This window comes from Mobula birostris, chromosome 18, assembly GCF_030028105.1.
Source record: "Mobula birostris isolate sMobBir1 chromosome 18, sMobBir1.hap1, whole genome shotgun sequence".
Lineage (NCBI taxonomy): Eukaryota > Metazoa > Chordata > Chondrichthyes > Myliobatiformes > Myliobatidae > Mobula > Mobula birostris.
The window spans coordinates 67,262,143-67,279,369 of record NC_092387.1 but is presented as its reverse complement, the minus strand read 5'-3'; the positions used below and the strand labels follow the sequence as shown (position 1 = coordinate 67,279,369).

General features: G+C 44.7%; 1 protein-coding gene across 3 annotated transcripts in view; it reads left to right on the top strand.

The window, feature by feature from the left end:
* The window catches only part of zswim8 (zinc finger, SWIM-type containing 8), a 186,559-nt gene that overhangs the window by 140,122 nt on the left and 29,210 nt on the right, over window positions 1-17,227 (top strand). For all 3 annotated transcript variants that reach the window (XM_072282863.1, XM_072282862.1, XM_072282864.1), the window contains exon 18: window positions 13,844-13,996. In XM_072282863.1, coding sequence (XP_072138964.1) covers window positions 13,844-13,996 — 153 coding nt within the window. The remainder of the gene's footprint in view (window positions 1-13,843; window positions 13,997-17,227) is intronic.

Here is a 17,227-nt window from a genome sequence, read left to right as displayed (position 1 = left end):
AATTGGGACGCTATGTTGCAGTTGTATAAGACACGAGGCTGCACATGGAGTATTTTGTACCATTGTGCTTAAGTTGTGTAAAAAATGTCATTAAACTGGAAAGTATGGAAAGAGGAATTATGAGACTGCTGCCAAGACTCGAAGGCTTGAGTTATAGGGAGAGTTGGGCAGACTGGGACTATATTCCTGAGTGTAAGAGGCTGAGGGGTGACTATATAGAGATGTATAAAATCATGAGGTGCATAGACAGAGTGAATGCATGTTCTTTATCCCAAGGAATGGGAATCAACAACTAGGGAAGATTCTTAAGAAAAGTGAGAGGCAACTTCTTCACCTGGAAGGAAATACGTATTTAGAATGAGCTGCCAAACAAAGTGATTAAGGCAGGTACAATTAAAAATGTAAGTGACATTTGGATAAGTACATGGATAGGAAAGGTTCAGAGGAATACTGGGCAAAGGGGATTAGTTTAAGTGACATCTTGGTTGGCATGGGCAAGTTGGGCCGAAGGATCTGTTTCCATGACACTAGTTCCTCGGGGTGGTATTGAGCACCTTCACCGGAAAGATGGCAGAGATTGCTGGAGGCAGCTCACTACCACCTTCATGAGGGCAGTCAGTGCCAGCAGGAATACACACATCCTGTGAGTGAAGAGAAGCAGTCATTTGAGATGTTAATAACCCTGGTGTATCACTTATTCTGAGGCTGTCTGTACCAACGTCTCATGGGACCTCATTCTGTAGTGCAGAGCTCATTGAGTCAGAGGAAGAGTTCAGAATCAGGTTTAATATCATGGGTATATGTTGTGAAATTTGTTTCAGGAACAGCTTCTTCCCCTTCGTTATCCGATTTTTGAATGGACAATGAACCACCCAGTGAGCACTACCTCACAGTCCTGATGAAGAGACTTGGCCCGAAATGTCGACTGCTTATTCCTCTCCATAGGTGCTGCCTGACCTGCTGAGTTCCTCCAGCATTTTGTGTGTTTAATATATATATATATATATTTCTGTAACCCTCTCACCAGCTCACCAGGGCTCATAGACAGACTCGGCTCGTTAGCTATCTCCGCGAACACCCATGTGACTCAGTGGTGGGAAGGCCACCTCTCACGAACAATATACGTCCAGGGTTGGTTCGACCAAACAGGAACGTTGTGGTGTTCCCATTAAAGGAACCTGGATTTGAGGGACTGCCCATACACAGTTATTGACAGCCCAGAAATGACAGGTCGTACACCAGCATAAAATTATAACCAAAGTATATTTACCAAATTGTCAACTTTGACAAACAGTAACAGAAAAAAGAAAAGAAAAATTTTTAAAAACTATTACAGTTAAACCAATCCAATGTACACATAACGTTGGAACTCATACTGGAGTAGTCAGGGGTGTATCTCTTTACTCATGCCCTGGACTCACTGTGTGAAAGCACCCGCCACATTCCAAAACTCCCTCGAAGACCAGCTGAAACAAATTGGCTCTTCTTCCTTGGAGCCATTCATCTCACAAGGCACTTCTTGCAAAGGGGACTCTCCTTCCAACACTACTCTGCGGTATCTTCCCTTGTCCCCCGCTCTGCAGCTCCCACCAAAAGACCCCAAACCAGACCACTGTCCTTCAGAAATCTCTTCCCCACAGCTCTCTAGAACCTTCTGTCACATCCCACAATCCTGATTGGCCGACACACATTCCTAAGCTGGACAACTTGCCTCCTTATCTTTGCTGAAGCCGAAATACTTTCCAGCATGGCACACTGCTTTTACAGAAAACTGCTAATATAAACCGCCTCTCAGCATAGCAGTCGAGATCTTAACCAGGGCATTACATTCCTAATTGTAATTTATAGTGTTTTTATTCTGCATTGTACTGTACTGTACTGCTGCTGCAAAACAGATTTCATGACAGCTGCCAGTGGTATTAACCCTGATTCGGATTCAGAGGCAGCCCCGATCCCTGCATCATGTATCTTCGCTCTCAGTAGCAGCTCTGTGTTTATTTTGCAGAGAGTCCCACTGTGATTAGTCACTCACACATGCCTTGATTGGTGAACCTGCTGCGATGAAGGGCTGCTGCAGGAAATGCTCTCATTATAAATAAGCAGGTTACAGTTTAGCCGCATTTTAAGCAAATAGTATGAAAATTGTATATTGATTTCCCTTCCTGCAGAAACAATCTTGAAGGCGATTGCCTTTCCTCAGGAGAACTGATGTGATTCATCCCTGACTTTGAAAGGATCTAAAGCATGTTGTGTACTGAAGAAGATCCAGATTCACATTTATTTACCGTATGTACATCGAAGCAACCAACACAACCCAAGGATGGGCTGGGGGCAGCCCGCAAGTGTCGCCACACATTCCGGCGCCGACGCAGCATGCCCGTAGTGCTCAGCAGAACAACGGCAAAACAAAGTCCTTTTTCCTCCCTCCCTCCTGCCCACACACACAGACAGGCTGTCTCCTGGTCTCCACCCATTCTGGGCTCCAACTTAGCATGCTCCCTGTGCTTGGCAGGACAACACAGAACATACCAAACGACAAAGCAACAGCACAAAACAAGCCCTGTGCATCCCTCCCACCCACCCAGACAGCAAGGTCAAGGTGCTACTGTGCGGCTTGTGTTAATTTTGCAATGGAGTTCAGCTCACTGTGTCTGCAGCACTTGTGGGATTTGTGATTTTTCCATTCCTGCCAAACCGGTCCTTTAGGTTGAAGTTTATTGTCATTCAACCATACAGCTAAACAAAACCACTTTTCTTAGGGTCCAAGGTGCAAAACACAGTGCGTATATTACATACAGCACATAAAATTATATTAACAGATAATCAGAAACCATTCTGTTTTTGACATAGATTACATGTACACAGGTAGTTAATTATACAACAGTATAATGCTACTGGTATTGCCATGAAGAGTGTGCACTGGGTGGTAACAGGGCGTTCAGTAGTCTTGCAGCCTGGGGCAAGAAGACCCTATAAGTAACAGAAGAGCCCATCGTTGGCCAAAGGACATGAGCCGTTCAAACTCTCGAAGCTTGTTGGACTGTTTGGGGACTGAATGAACCCACCCCGCCCCATCTCCCAGATGCCATCAGTTCTCTGAAATGATACTGGTTTATTATTGTCACCACACAAGGTAGAGTGAAAAACCTGTCTTGCATACTGTTCATTTGGATCAGATCATAACGCAGTGCATTGAGATAGAACAAGGTAAAACAATAACAGAATGTGGAATAAAGTTTAAAGGTAACCCAAAAAGTGCAGTGCAGGTAAATGATAAAGTGCAAGATCATAAATTGTGACGCAAGAATCCATGTAATCAAGAAAGAGGTCCGTTCAAGAGATGCTAACAGTGGGGTAGAAACCCTCCTTGAGCCTGGTGGTACGTGCTTTCAGGCGTTTGTGTCTTTTGCCGGATGGGAGAGAGAATGTCCAGTACGGGTGAGGACTTTGATTATGCAGGCTGCTTTACCGAGGCAGCGATAAGTGTAGACAGAACTCATGGAGGAGAGGCTGGTTTCCGTGATGTGCTGAGCTGTGTCCACAGCCCTCTGCGGTCTCTTGTCACCACAGGCAGAGCAGTGGCCATACCGAGCCGTTATGCATTGATAAAAATTGGTAAGTGTTGATGGGAACATGCTGAATTTCTTTAGCCTCCTGAGGATTATTACTGGCCACACAAGTATCTGGCAAGAGCCTGCTTTTTCTAGACAGTTGCTGAGTGGAGATGTGGAGATGTCAGAAACTTAAATTAACATGCTGTGTACATACATCTGTTGATGCTTCTGGACACATCTTCAGTGATGTTCCTGGAATCATCGGGTGTTTCGGGTCTTTCAACATCATACAACCTCCTCCAGGTGACCCAGCCGGGGCTGATCAGACCCCAGTTTGTGTCCAGATGGCTAGCTACTTATGACTCCATGGCTCCCCTCTTTTGAGCCACAGCCATCTTGAGGCCCTCTCTGCCGCATCGGTGGTACTGCGGATGGCTCTCCTCTTCCTCTCTCCCTCGATGCCCAAATTGCTGAAGGCTCTAACTAAAGAACGGGCTATGAATCCCCTACAACCAACCTCCACTGGGAGACACCTCGCTCTCCATCCAGCCTGCTGACAGTTGCTGACCAGTCCTGTGTACTTGGAGAGCTTCCTTTCAAAGGCCTCCTCCAAGCTATCTTCCCATGGGACTGTCAGCTCCAGCAGCACCACTTGCTTAGTCGACTCAGACACTAGGACAATGTCTGGTCGCAGGGTGGTGGCTGCGATATGGGGGAACTTCAGTTGCCCTTCGAGGTCCACCAACAGCTGCCAGTCCCTTGCAGAGGTCAGAATGCCTGCAGATGTTCTTTTGGCAGGTATTGGCTGCTCCCCAGCTCTGACAAAGGTAATGGTCTGCTTGGAGGGTGGGGACCGCTTTGCCCACTCAACTCCTGCGCTGACAGCTTCAGCGATGGTCTTCAGGACCTGATCATGCCTCCACCTGTACCGTCCCTCACCAAGTGCCCTCGCACAGCCGCTGAGGATGTGCTCCAGGGTTCCTCGCTTGGAGCACAGTGGGCACGCAGACGACTCTGCCTTGCCCCATGTGTGCAGTTTTGATGGGCTTGGAAGCACATCGTACACTGCCTGGATGAGAATTTGGATGCGGTGTGGTTCGGCTTCCAAAGATCAGCGCAGGTCACTTTCCTCTCAACCGCATTCTCCCATCTTGTCCAAGCTCCCTGTTGCTTCATTTCCACCGCCTTGCAGGCTCTCATCTCCTCCACTACTGCTCTCACCCCCTCCTGAACTAGACGATGCCTTTCCTTCCCTCTGGTGTCCATTTGGGGAGTTGGAAAGGATCCTAGCACAGCTCGGCCTTGTGTGACCACTCCCACCAGCCTCCTGTGACGCAGCCTCGCCTCTGCCTCCTGAACAGCTTCCTCTGCCCTCCACTTCCTGCCAGTACTTACTTGGATCCCTGCTCTAGCCACCTTCGGGTCACTTGAGTCCCTATACTGTAGCACTTCTCTGGCTCTTGTTACCTTGAATTCTTCCTCCAAGGATTTGAAGGGCAGTTGCAGTTTGTTGTGGTGTCCATAGAGTGCGATGCTGCTCAGGCTGTTTGGCAGCCTCAGCCATCTAAGTTACCCAAAAGTTTCCTGACACGGTAAACAAAAAGAACATAATGATATTAGTTTAATTTAAGGAAAATATATAGACTGAGATAGAATTGGGGTTTCTCAGGTCAGTTCAAGAACCTGATGGCAGTGGGGAAGAAGCCATTGTTGAACATTGAGGTGTGGATTGACAGGTTTCTGGACCTCCTGCCTGATAGCCGCATTGAGAAGAGGGCATGACCTGGATAGTGAGGCTCCTTAATGCTGGATGTCGTCTCACAGAGACGTTTCCTCTTGTGGTGGGAAGAGCTGAATCAGAGATGGAATTGGCTGAGTCCACTACTCTCTGTAGTCTCTTGTGTTTCTGTGTATATTGGAGTTCCTGTACCAGGCAGCAATGCAGCGAATTGGACTGCTTTCCACTGTACATCTTTAGAAGTACGTCAGTCTTCGATGATGCAAAATCTCTATAAGAAAATGGAGATGCTGGCATCCCTTCTTTATCCTTACAACTATGTGTTAGGGCCAGAGTAGATTTGAAATTCAAAGCTCAATGTAAATTTATTGTCAAAGTATGTATATATCACCATATACAACCCTGAGATTCATTTTCTTGTGAACATTCACTGTAGATATAAGAATGCAATGAAATTAATGAAAAACTACACACTAAATAATGGATAAACAACTAATGTGCAAAATAAGACAAACTGTACAAATGCAAGCAAATAAATAAAATTGAGGACATTAGTTGTAAAGACCTTGAAAGTGCCGTGGAATCAGTTCAAAGTTGGGTAGCTGAAGTTACCCACACTGGTTCAGGAGCCTGATAGCTGTAGGTGTTCGGTCTCTGTTATTTTCCTGATCCTTAGGGTTCTTCGGGGGGGAGCGGGGGGTGTCAAGAATGGCGAGGAGTCTTAATTTGTAGCAATAGTTTATTTTAAACAAAGATATGGACATTTGAAACTAATGAAAAGCAAAGATGAAGAAGGCGAAAAGAAAGAGTAACGAGATAAAGATGGCACCTCTGAAAAATCTTTCATCTTCTATAATCCTGATAACAGAAAATTCCTCAGATTACAATGAACCGATCACTGGTTGCACAATTACATCACATGCGTAAGTGTTAACAATTAACCAATGAGAAATGAAAAGGTATATATAACTGCTATACTGCCTTCTGCCAGTGAACAATACATGAGTTTGTTAAAAAGTATAAATGATGAAACTACAACTTTAATCTTACATTAATTCATCTAGTATCTTCTTAAAATATTTTGGAAACAGTGGATTCCAACAAAAGGTAATAACTATTCCTGAAACACACATCAAAGTTGCTGGTGAACGCAGCAGGCCAGGCAGCATCTCTAGGAAGAGGTGCAGTCGACGTTTCAGGCCGAGACCCTTCGTCAGGACTAACTGAAGGAAGAGTGAGTAAGGGATTTGAAAGTTGGAGGGGGAGGGGGAGATCCAAAATGATAGGAGAAGACAGGAGGTGGAGGGATGGAGCCAAGAGCTGGACAGGTGATTGGCAAAAGGGGATACGAGAGGATCATGGGACAGGAGGTCCGGGAAGAAAGACGTGGGGGGGGGGGACCCAGAGGATGGGCAAGGGGTATAGTCAGAGGGACAGAGGGAGAAAAAGGAGAGTGAGAGAAAGAATGCGTGTATAAAAATAAATAATGGATGGGGTACGAGGGGGAGGTGGGGCATTAGCGGAAGTTAGAGAAGTCGATGTTCATGGCATCAGGTTGGAGGCTACCCAGACGGAATATAAGGTGTTGTTCCTCCAACCTGAGTGTGGCTTCATCTTTACAGTAGAGGAGGCCGTGGATAGACATGTCAGAATGGGAATGGGATGTGGAATTAAAATGTGTGGCCACTGGGAGATCCTGCTTTCTCTGGTGGACAGAGCGTAGGTGTTCAGCAAAGCGGTCTCCCAGTCTGCGTCGGGTCTCGCCAATATATAGAAGGCTACATCGGGAGCACTGGACGCAGTATATCACCCCAGCTGACTCACAGGTGAAGTGTCGGCTGAGGTGATATACTGCGTGACACTTCACCTGTGAGTCGGCTGGGGTGATATACTGCGACACTTCCAGCATCTGCAGAATTCCTGTTGTTAACTATTCCTGAAACTTGGGACTTCAGGCTCCTATACCTCCTACCCCATGGCAACAGTGAGAAATGAGCATCATCTGGATGGTGGGGGTCCTTGATGATGGGCAGATTCTCCTTTGATGTAGGCTTTCAATCACACCTTGAAGGATTGCAGATAGTGTTAACAATAAATTAGCTCCCTGCATGGAAGATCAGATGAAAAAGCCAAAAGGAAGGCTATTTGACCTATCAGATTTCAACCATTTCTATAGCAATGTTTGGATTAAAATATTTAAAATGAGCTGTTTGATATCTTAACTGTTGGAGCTCTCTATAAAATGAGGTGATCTTTCATTCGTTCAACTGTATCTCTGTGGATATTTGCATCCTGAATATAAATTATTGCTCTTTAATTCTTTAACATTTTCCTGAAGGTCTCTCTGATTTCAGTCTTAGTTTCAGCATCATGGACACTCATACCCGGGTTCTAGAGAACTGTTTTAAAAGGCATCACTTCTGTTGCTCGTTTGGGATTAGACCATACAACATGGGAACAGGCCACTCGACCAATAATGTTTGTGCTGACCACAATTCCAATTTAAACTGCAGAACTTGATTTATGAGGACAGGTTGAATGAGCTGGGGCTTTTCTCTTTGGAGCAGACGAGGGTGAGAGGTGATCTCCTGGAGGTGTACAAGATGATAAGAAACATGGATAGAGTGGTTAGCCAGAAACTTTGTCTAACACCGGGGTGGGAGGAGAGGGATAATTCTAAGGCTGTTGGAGGAAAGTATAATGGGTATGTCGAAGGTAAATTCATTACACACGGAGTGGTGAGTGCACGGAATGAGCTGTTGGGGTGGTGGTAGAAGGCAGGTTCATTAGGGACATTTCAGAAACTCTTTGGCCTATGGCTGATACAAAAATGGAGAGCTATGTAGGAGGAAAGGGTTAGATTTGTCTTAGAGTGATTTAGAAGATAGGCACAACACCATGGGCCAAAGAGTCTGAATATGCTGTAGTGTTTTTTTATTCTGTGTTATCAATGCCTGAAGTGCTGTCTATCTCTGTCCCTTCATTCCCTGACGTGGTCTCTATCTCCAACTCTCTGTTCCCTGACTTGGTCTCCATCTTTATCTCTCCATTCCCTGATGTGGTCTCTATCTCTCCATTCCTTGACTGTCTTAAAGCCTCTTAAACATTGCTTAAGCTAGGTGGTGTTGTGGATAATGAAATAGGTTTTCAAAGCTTGCAGAGAGATTTAGGCCAGTTAGAAGAGTGGGCTGAAAGATGGCAGATGGAGTTTAATGCTGAAAAATGTGAGGTGCTACATTTTGGTAGGACTAATCAAAATAGGACATACATGGTAAATGGTAGGGCATTGAAGAAGGCTGTAGAACAGAGGGATCTAGAAATAATGGTGCATAGTTCCCTGAAGGTGGAATCTCATGTGGATAGGGTGGTGAAGAAAGCTTTTGGTATGCTGGCCTTTATTAATCAGAGCACTGAGTATAGGAGTTGGGATGTAATGTTGAAATTGTATAAGACCAAATTTGGAGTATTGTGTACAGTTCTGGTCACTGAATTATAGGAAAGATGTCAATAAAATTGAGAGAGTACAGAGGAGGTTTACTAAAATGTTGCGTGGGTTTCATCTCCTAAGTTAGAGAGAAAGGTGGAACAAGTTAGGTCTTTATTCCTTGGAGCGTAGAAGGTTGAGAGGGGACTTGATAGAGGTGTTTAAAATTATGACGGGGATTGATAGAGTTGATGTGGTTAGGCTTTTTCAATTGAGAATGGAGGAGATTCAAACAAGAGGACATGAGTTCAGAGTTAAAGGGCGAAAGTTTAGGGGTAACATGAGGGGGAACTTCTTTACTCAGAGAGTGGTAGCTGTGTGAACGAGCTTCCAGCAGAAGTGGATGAGGCAGGTTTGATGTTGTTGTTTAAAGTTAAATTGGACAGCTATATGGACAGGAAAGGAATGGAGGGTTATGGGCTGAGTGCAGGTCGGTGGGACTAGGTGAGAGTAAGAGTTCGGCACGGACTAGAAGGGCCGAGATGGCCTGTTTCCGTGCTGTAATTGTTATATGGTTATATGGTTATTGCTTTTGTCTCTGCTTCCACCACCTCCCTTGGTAGTGTGTTCCATGTACCTACCGCTGTGTTTATAAAAAACTTGTCACATAAATCTCCTTTTCACTTTCGTCCTCTTGCCTTAAGTCTGTGCCCTCTAGTACTTTTTCTGGGGAAAGAAACTGCAGCCACCATCCCTATCTTTGCCTCTCGTAAATTTATATACTTCTAACTGGTCACTTCTCCGGCTTCACTGATCCAGAGAAAACCATCTGTGTTTGTCCGACCAATCTTTATAGCGGTCCTCTCTAATCCAAAGCAGATCTTGGTGAGCCTCTCCAATGCCTCCACGTCCTTCCTGTATTTGTTTATTTTTTGAGATATAGTGTGGAATTGCTCCCTCCAGCCCTTCGGGCCACGCTGCCCAGCAACCCTCAATTCAATCCTCGCCTAATCACGGAACAATTTACAATGACTAGTTAACCTACCAACTGGTACGCCTTTGGACTGTGGGAGGAAACGAGAGCAGCTAGAAAAACCCACTCATTCATGGGGAGAACATACAAACTCCTTACCGACAGCAGCAGGAAAATGTAGTGACCAGAGCTGCATACTTCACTCCAAATATACCCAGACCAATATTTTCTCCAATTGCAATCTGATTTTCTGACTTGTACTCAGCACCCAGTGAAGGTTAGTATGCCATACCCCTCCTTAGGTACTTGTGTTGCCAGTCTTAGCTGTGAAGACACACAGCCAGCCAGCCAGCCAGCCTTTGAATCCATGTCTGCTGCATCCCCATGGTGGCTTCTCTGTGGCCCATTGTCCCGTCACTGGCACAAGCCTGCATTGTCACCTGAGGACTGCTCTGCCATTAAAGGCATCCGTTAGTCTTGTGAGACCATGGATCTGCGCCTGGAAAGTCTTCACTCTCCAGGGCGCAGGCCTGAGCAAGGTTGTATGGAAGACCGGCAGTCGCCCATGCTGCAAGTCTCCCCTCTCCACGACACCGATGTTATCCAAGGGAAGGGCATTGGGACCCATACAGCTTGGCACCAGTGTCGTCGCAGAGCAATGTGTGATTAAGTGCCTTGCTCAAAGACACAACACGCTGCCTTGGCTGGGGCTCGAACTCACGACCTCCAGATCACTAGTCGAATGCCTTGGCCACGTGCTCTGCCATTAGGCTTGTGCTTATCCCAGTGAAATCAGCTGGTGCAAAACAGGAATTCCATTCCACACCACCTGACACATCATCACTCTCCTTGCTCTCCAGTGTTACCCCTGAATTGATTACACCACAACTTTAACATCCTTGTGTTTCAATCCCTTTTCCTCTCCAGTCATAGGGCCAACCACACGTCAGGGCCTACTGTAGAATCTAAGCCTCTTGTGAATCTTTCCTCGCCCTACACTAGTGGCTGCACAAATCTGGAATTACCTGAGTACACCCTCACCTCTTGCATTTCCTGGACTCCACTTGTCTTTCTCCTTCTGTTGTTACTGATTGAGAACTCACACACGTTCCTCAGTCTCACTTTATGTACTTGTGCACAAGGAGAACAGCCTGGCCCCACTCACCATGCTGTGCTGGTCAGAACAGTGAAATACCATTCTTACACTGAATTGACCAGCAGTTATGAGTATTAACTAATCCAACTGACAACTTTGTACATGTTTGAATTCCTATTTCCAAGATCAATCACCATTCACAACACAGGTGTTAAAAGCTAATAGAAACTACAAGCTAATAACAGATTAGCTTGTTACTAACTTTGAAGTTAGTAAAATAATTGTCCTTACTTCATCTCTATAAATAAGTGGGCTCCCGCCCACCCCTGCTGTGCAAAGGGAAGTTCAGAGTAAATTTATTATCAATGTGCATACTGTATGTGTCACCATATACAACCCACAGATTCATTTTCTTGTGGGCATTTTCAATAAGTACAAGAAACACCGTAGAATCAGTGAAAGACCACACCCAACAGAACAGACTAACAACCAGTGTGCAAAAGACGACAAACTCTACAAATACAAAAGAAAAAAAGATGATAAATCAATAAGCAATAAATATCAAGAGCATGAGATGAAGATGAAGAGTCCCTGAAAGTGAGCTCATGGGTTGTGGGAACAGTTCAGTGTTGGGGTGAGTGAAGTTATCCCCTTTGATTCAAGAGTCTGATGTTTGAGGGGTAATAACTGTTCCTGAACTTGTTAGTGTGAGTCCTGAGGCTCCTGTAGCTTCTTCCTGATGGCAGTGGTGAGAAGAGAGCATAGACTGGGTGCTGGGGGTTCCTGATAATGGATGCTGCTTTCCTGCAACAGCATTTCATGCTGATATGCCCATGATGGACTGGGCTAAATCCACTACTTTTCATAGGATTTTCCAATCAAGGGCGCTGGTGTTTCCATACCAGGTCACGATGCAGAAGTCAGTATACTGTCCACCACACATCTATAGAAGTTTGTCAAAATTTTAGATGATGTGCCAAATCTTTGCAAACTTCTAAGGAATTAGAGGCTCTGCTGTGCTTTCTTCATAATGGCACTTAAACGCTGGACCCAGGACAGGTCCCCTGAAATTATAACACCGGACAATTTATGAGGACTGAGTGTCCTCATAATCTAAACAAAAAAATTTAAAGTTACTGACCCTCTCCACCGATGAGGACTGGCTCATGGACCTCTGACTTCCTCCTCCTGAAGTCAATGATCAGCTCCTAGGTATATAAAATAAAACTAGCTATTAAACTGCTGTAACTTCTATTGTATGTCTTTATTTTCCAGTAAATGCCTGCAAGAAAATAAATCTCAAGGTAGTATATGCTAATGTAATCTGGTAGCTTCACTTCTGTGAAATAAATTGCCAGTGCTTTGTCTGAGTTGTTCGAATTCTTCCCCACCAGCCTTCCCACCTCCTCAAAAAAAGTATCAGAATCGGATTTGTTACCACTGGCGTATGATGCGAAATTTGTTGTTTTGCGGCAGCACTGCAAGATTAAATTACTATAAGTTACAAAAGAGTAAGTCATGCAAAAGAGTAGCAGTGAGGTAGTGTTCGTGAGTTCAAGGTCCATTCCGATATCGGATGGTGGAGGGCTAGAAGCTGTATTTAAAATGTTGAGTGTGTTTCTTCAGGCTCCTGTACCGCCTCCCTGATGGTGGTAATGAGACGAAAAGTAGAATGAAATAGTAATATCTTCAGGAGTTGCATCTGATCAGATTGCATGGCATGGTATCATAGCAGTTAGCATAGTGCTTTACAGTGCCAGCGATTGGAAGATCGGCATTCATTTCCCACCGCTGTCTGTAAGGAGTTTACACTTTCTCCCCTGTAACCGTGTGGAATTTTTCTGGGCACGCCAGTTTCCTCCTCCATTGTAAAGACGTACGGGTTCAGGCGAGTAAGTTGTGGGCATGCTATGTTGACGTCAGAACCATGGTGATACTTACGCGTTGCCCCTGGCGTATATTCGGGCTGAACTGGTCATTGACAAAAGCGACATGCAGAGTTCCTCCTGCATTTTGTGTGTGTTACTCTGCATTTCCAGCATCTGTAGAATCTCTTGTGGTTAGCACTTTACTCGGTGTTTCGATGTACTACTTCTTCATGTGCCTTGTGTGTTACACGCTTGGGCGATCATAGCTCTCCACATCGAACAATCCCTCGCAACGTCAATGATATCTCGCACACTTAAATCTGTTAGTTCTTTCACAGTGTCCATATATTTTCTTCTTTGCCTCCCTCTACCGCGTTTCCCAGACATACAACCTTGTAATGTAAGGCATTCTATTTCTCCCTTTCTGATGACATGGCCCAGGAATTTAAGTTTCCTCTCATTTAATGTTCTCATTAAACATCTTTTTGTCTGGGCACGTTGGAATACTGTCTCATTAGCTACCCTATCTCTATATAATATTTTCAACATTCTTCTAAGAAACCACATTTCTGTTGCTTCTAAGTTTCTTTGGAGTTCTGGTGTTATAGTCCATGTTTCGGAAGCTTTCAGCAAGATTGACCAGATGTAACATTTTAGCAGCCTAAGCCTTGTGACATAGAAATGTGTGTGTTGGTAAAATGGGTTTCATTTTTTGGAAGTTGGTTTTGGCAATGGCAATTCTTCTTTTTATTTCTACTTTACCTCTAGCATCTTGTGATATAAAGCTACCAAGGTAATTGAAGCTGGTCTTTTGTTCAATCTCTTGGTTACCGATGTACAATTGGCAGTTGGGAGTATCCTGCTGTTTTGATATTACCATACATTTGGGTTTTTTTTTACAGTTGATGGTTAGACCAAAATCTGCACTTGTTTGTACTACTTTGTCCAGGAGGATTTGCAGGTCTTCTGCAGCACTTGCTATTAGGGTGGTATCGTCTGCATATCTTATATTGTTGATGTTAACACCTCCAATTTTTATCCCATCTAGGTCTTCTATTTCTCTGAGAATCATTTCACTATAGATATTAAATAATTCCGGTGAGGCAACGCATCCCTGTCCAACTCCTTCGGTGTATGTGTGACAAATAAAGCTGATCTCTCTATCTCATGGTCTCTGATCTCACTTGCAGAGAATGCTCAGCGAGCCCCAAGCGAAGCTCCCAGCGAGTCAGGGACCTTCAAGCAGGAGGGGAAGATACCAAGTCGACTGACGCTGGGCAGCAGAGGTGGATATAATGGTCGCTGCTGGGGGTCACCAGTCAGGCAGAAGAAGAAGCACACAGGTATGTGCACAGTGGTGTCAGGGCTTCATGGATGTGCCCTACTACTCTTACGTTGTATCTGGCATTGAGCGGAATAGTGTGGAAGCGGCCCTTCAGCCTGTTGGAGCAAACTGAAAGGTCACCCAGTTCAAAATAATGGGTGCGTGCCAGGAGACCAGTCAAAGCTGATCTACCTGAGCATGAATTTGGTACAGATTTTACATTCTCACTTGACAAGATCACCAGTAAAACTTCCCTCAGTGGCCACTTTATTAGGTACACCTGCTCGTTAATGTAAAAGTTTAATCAGCCAATCATGTGGCTGCATCTCAATGCACAAAAGCATGCAGACATGGTCAAGAGGTTCAGTTGTTGTTCAGACCAAACATCAGAATGGGGAAGAAATGTGATCTAAGTGACTTTGACCTTGTGGAATTATTGTTGAAGCCAGATGGAATGGTTTGAGTATCTCAGAAACTGCTGAGATTTCCTGAGATTTTCATGCACAACCGTCTCTAGAGTTTACAGAGATTGGTGCAAAAAACAAAAACATCCAGTGAGTCGCAGTTCTATGAAAACTCGAATTACCTATTAGCTAATAGAGTGACCACTGAATATGCATTTTGGTAGTAGAATAGTCATTACAGAAAGGGACTGGGTCCTGATTACAAAATAAGATAAGTGTCCGTAAGTCTAACAGCAAATCCAGTTTTCTGTTCCAACAATGTGTGAACGTTATAGTAGAATTAATGAAGCTCCTGTAACTTGGATGTCGTCTGCACCTATGTCTTGGTCTTCAGAATCGGGTTTATTATCGCTGATGTGTCATGAAATTTGTTTTGCGTTAGCAGTACAGTGTAAACATTAAAAAATCTTTACTATGTTATAGTAAGAAATATAAAAAATGAGTAGTGCAAAAAGTGAGCAGGATAGCGAGGTGGTGTTTATGGACCGTTCAGAAATCTGATGGTGGAGGGGAAGAAGCTGTTCCTAAAATGTTGAGTGTGCACCTTCTGGCTCCTGTAGCCCCTCCTCGGTGGTGGTAATGAGAGAGCATGTCCCATGTGGCTATGGTCCATAGTGTTGCATCCCACCTTCTGGAGGCGTTGCCTTTTGAAGATGTCCTGGCTGGTGTGGAGGAGCTGGCTGAGTTTACGGCTCTCTGTAGTGTTTTCTGGTCCTGTGCACTGGTACCTTCATACCAGACAGTGCGTTCTCTGGCTTTCAGTGAGTTCCAGATAACTCCTTGTTGCTTTTGATTGGGCTGGTTCCTTGGGCTGTGACTGTGGAGGTTGGAGGTTCAGCATTTAAAAAAGATTTCTTCTTTACCCACCCATTCTGTTTCCCCAGGATGTTCCATGTGGAGAAATTGTTACTTTGTGCAGAGAATGTTTACCTTGTACTGGAGAAGTGGATGGTACCACATGGGTTCCATGGGATATACTGGGATATAAATAGCTCGTGCAAAGCCCAGGAGGTGTACGTGATGCCCAAAGTGCCGGGGACTTTGAGTTGAGTGGTGCTGTGGGTGGGCACACTTACTGCCTGTTATATCATTTCCTGACGCAATCTCAAGTGTTTTACAGTGAGGTACCATCCTAGTCAGAATTTGGACTTTAGTAATGAAGTGAGCTGTTTGGGAAGGGCATGTGATCTCTTTGGTGATGTTGCGTGTTGAATCAATATTGGGCAGAGTGCTGGGGATAACTGGTCTCGGGGCTGGGAGTTGTGGGGGGTGTGATTAGAATATAGAACATAGGACATAGGGACAGTCCACAACGTTGCAAACTTTTAACGTACTCTTAAATCAATATAACCCTTCCCTCCCACATAACCCTCCATTTTTCTATCAACCAAGTGCCTATCTAGGAGTCTCTTAAATGTCCCTAATGTATCTGCCTGTATCACCATCCCTGGCAGGGCGTTCCACACACCCACTGCTGTCTGTATAAGAACAAAACCTACTTCTGAAATTCCTCTTCAACTTTACTGCCATCAGTTTAAAGTTATCCCCTTTTCTATTAGCCATTTCCTCCCTGAGCAAAAGATACTGGTTGTCCACTCTCTGCCTTTTAGCACATTGTACACATCTGTCGTCACCACTCATCCTCCTCCGCTCCAAAGAGGAAAACTTTAGCTCGCTCAACCTCCCCTCATAAGACACGCTGTCCAGTCCAAGCAGCATCCCGATAAATCTCCTCTGTGCCTTCTCTGAAGCTTACCTATCCTTCCTATAATGAACCAGAACTGAACACAATACTCCAAGTGTGGGTCTAACCAGGATTTTGTAGAGCTGAAACATTACCTCCTGGCACTTGAACTCAATCCTCTGACTAATGAAGACCGTACTCCATAACCAACCTCCCAATTTACATGGCTACTTTGAGGGATCTGTGGACGTGGACCCCAAGATCCCTCTGTTCCTCCACATTGCTAAGAATCCTGCCATTAAGGCTTTACTCTTCCCTGAAGTTTGACCTTACAAAGTGAATCACTTCACACTTTTCTGGGTTGAACTCCATCTGCCACTTCGGAATCCAGCTCTGCATCCAGTCAGTGTGCGGTTGTAACCTACGATAACCTTCTATTAGACTGTGCAAAGAATACGAAGGAGTTAGTGTATGTGGGTGCTGGGGGACAACACGGACAGACGACGCCAAAGCTTGTGTTTCCATGTTGTGAGACTCTGTGGCACCACGATGCTGAACTCCCCAGAACCTCACTGGGATAATGCAAATAAATTTAACCTTGTTGTGGTGTCTTGCTCAAAGGCTGTGCCCCTGGTGATACTGCACTCCCTCCATATTGCAGCAAAGTTCAAAAAGTTCAAAGTAATCGAAGTACCTACATGTCACCGAATACAACCCTGAGATTAATTTTCTTGTGGGCATACTGAATATATCCATAGTAGAATAATAACCATAGTAGGATCAATGAAAGACTGCACGAGTGTTCAACCAGTGTGCCACAGACAACAAACTGGGCAAATACAAAAAGAAAGAAATAATAATAAATAAATAAACAATAAATATTGAGAACATGAGATGAAGAGTCCTTGAAAGCGAGTCCATAGGTTGTGGAAACATTTCAATGACGGGCAAGTGAAGTTGAGTGAAGTTAACCCCTTTGGTTCAGATTGCAAAAGTTTATATTTCTGTGCTGAAACCTCTGGTTTAGGACTTGACCCCAACCACCTTCTGTCTCAAGAGGTGAGGATGATTCATTTTCTGTCTGGGTTTGACGACCGGAACA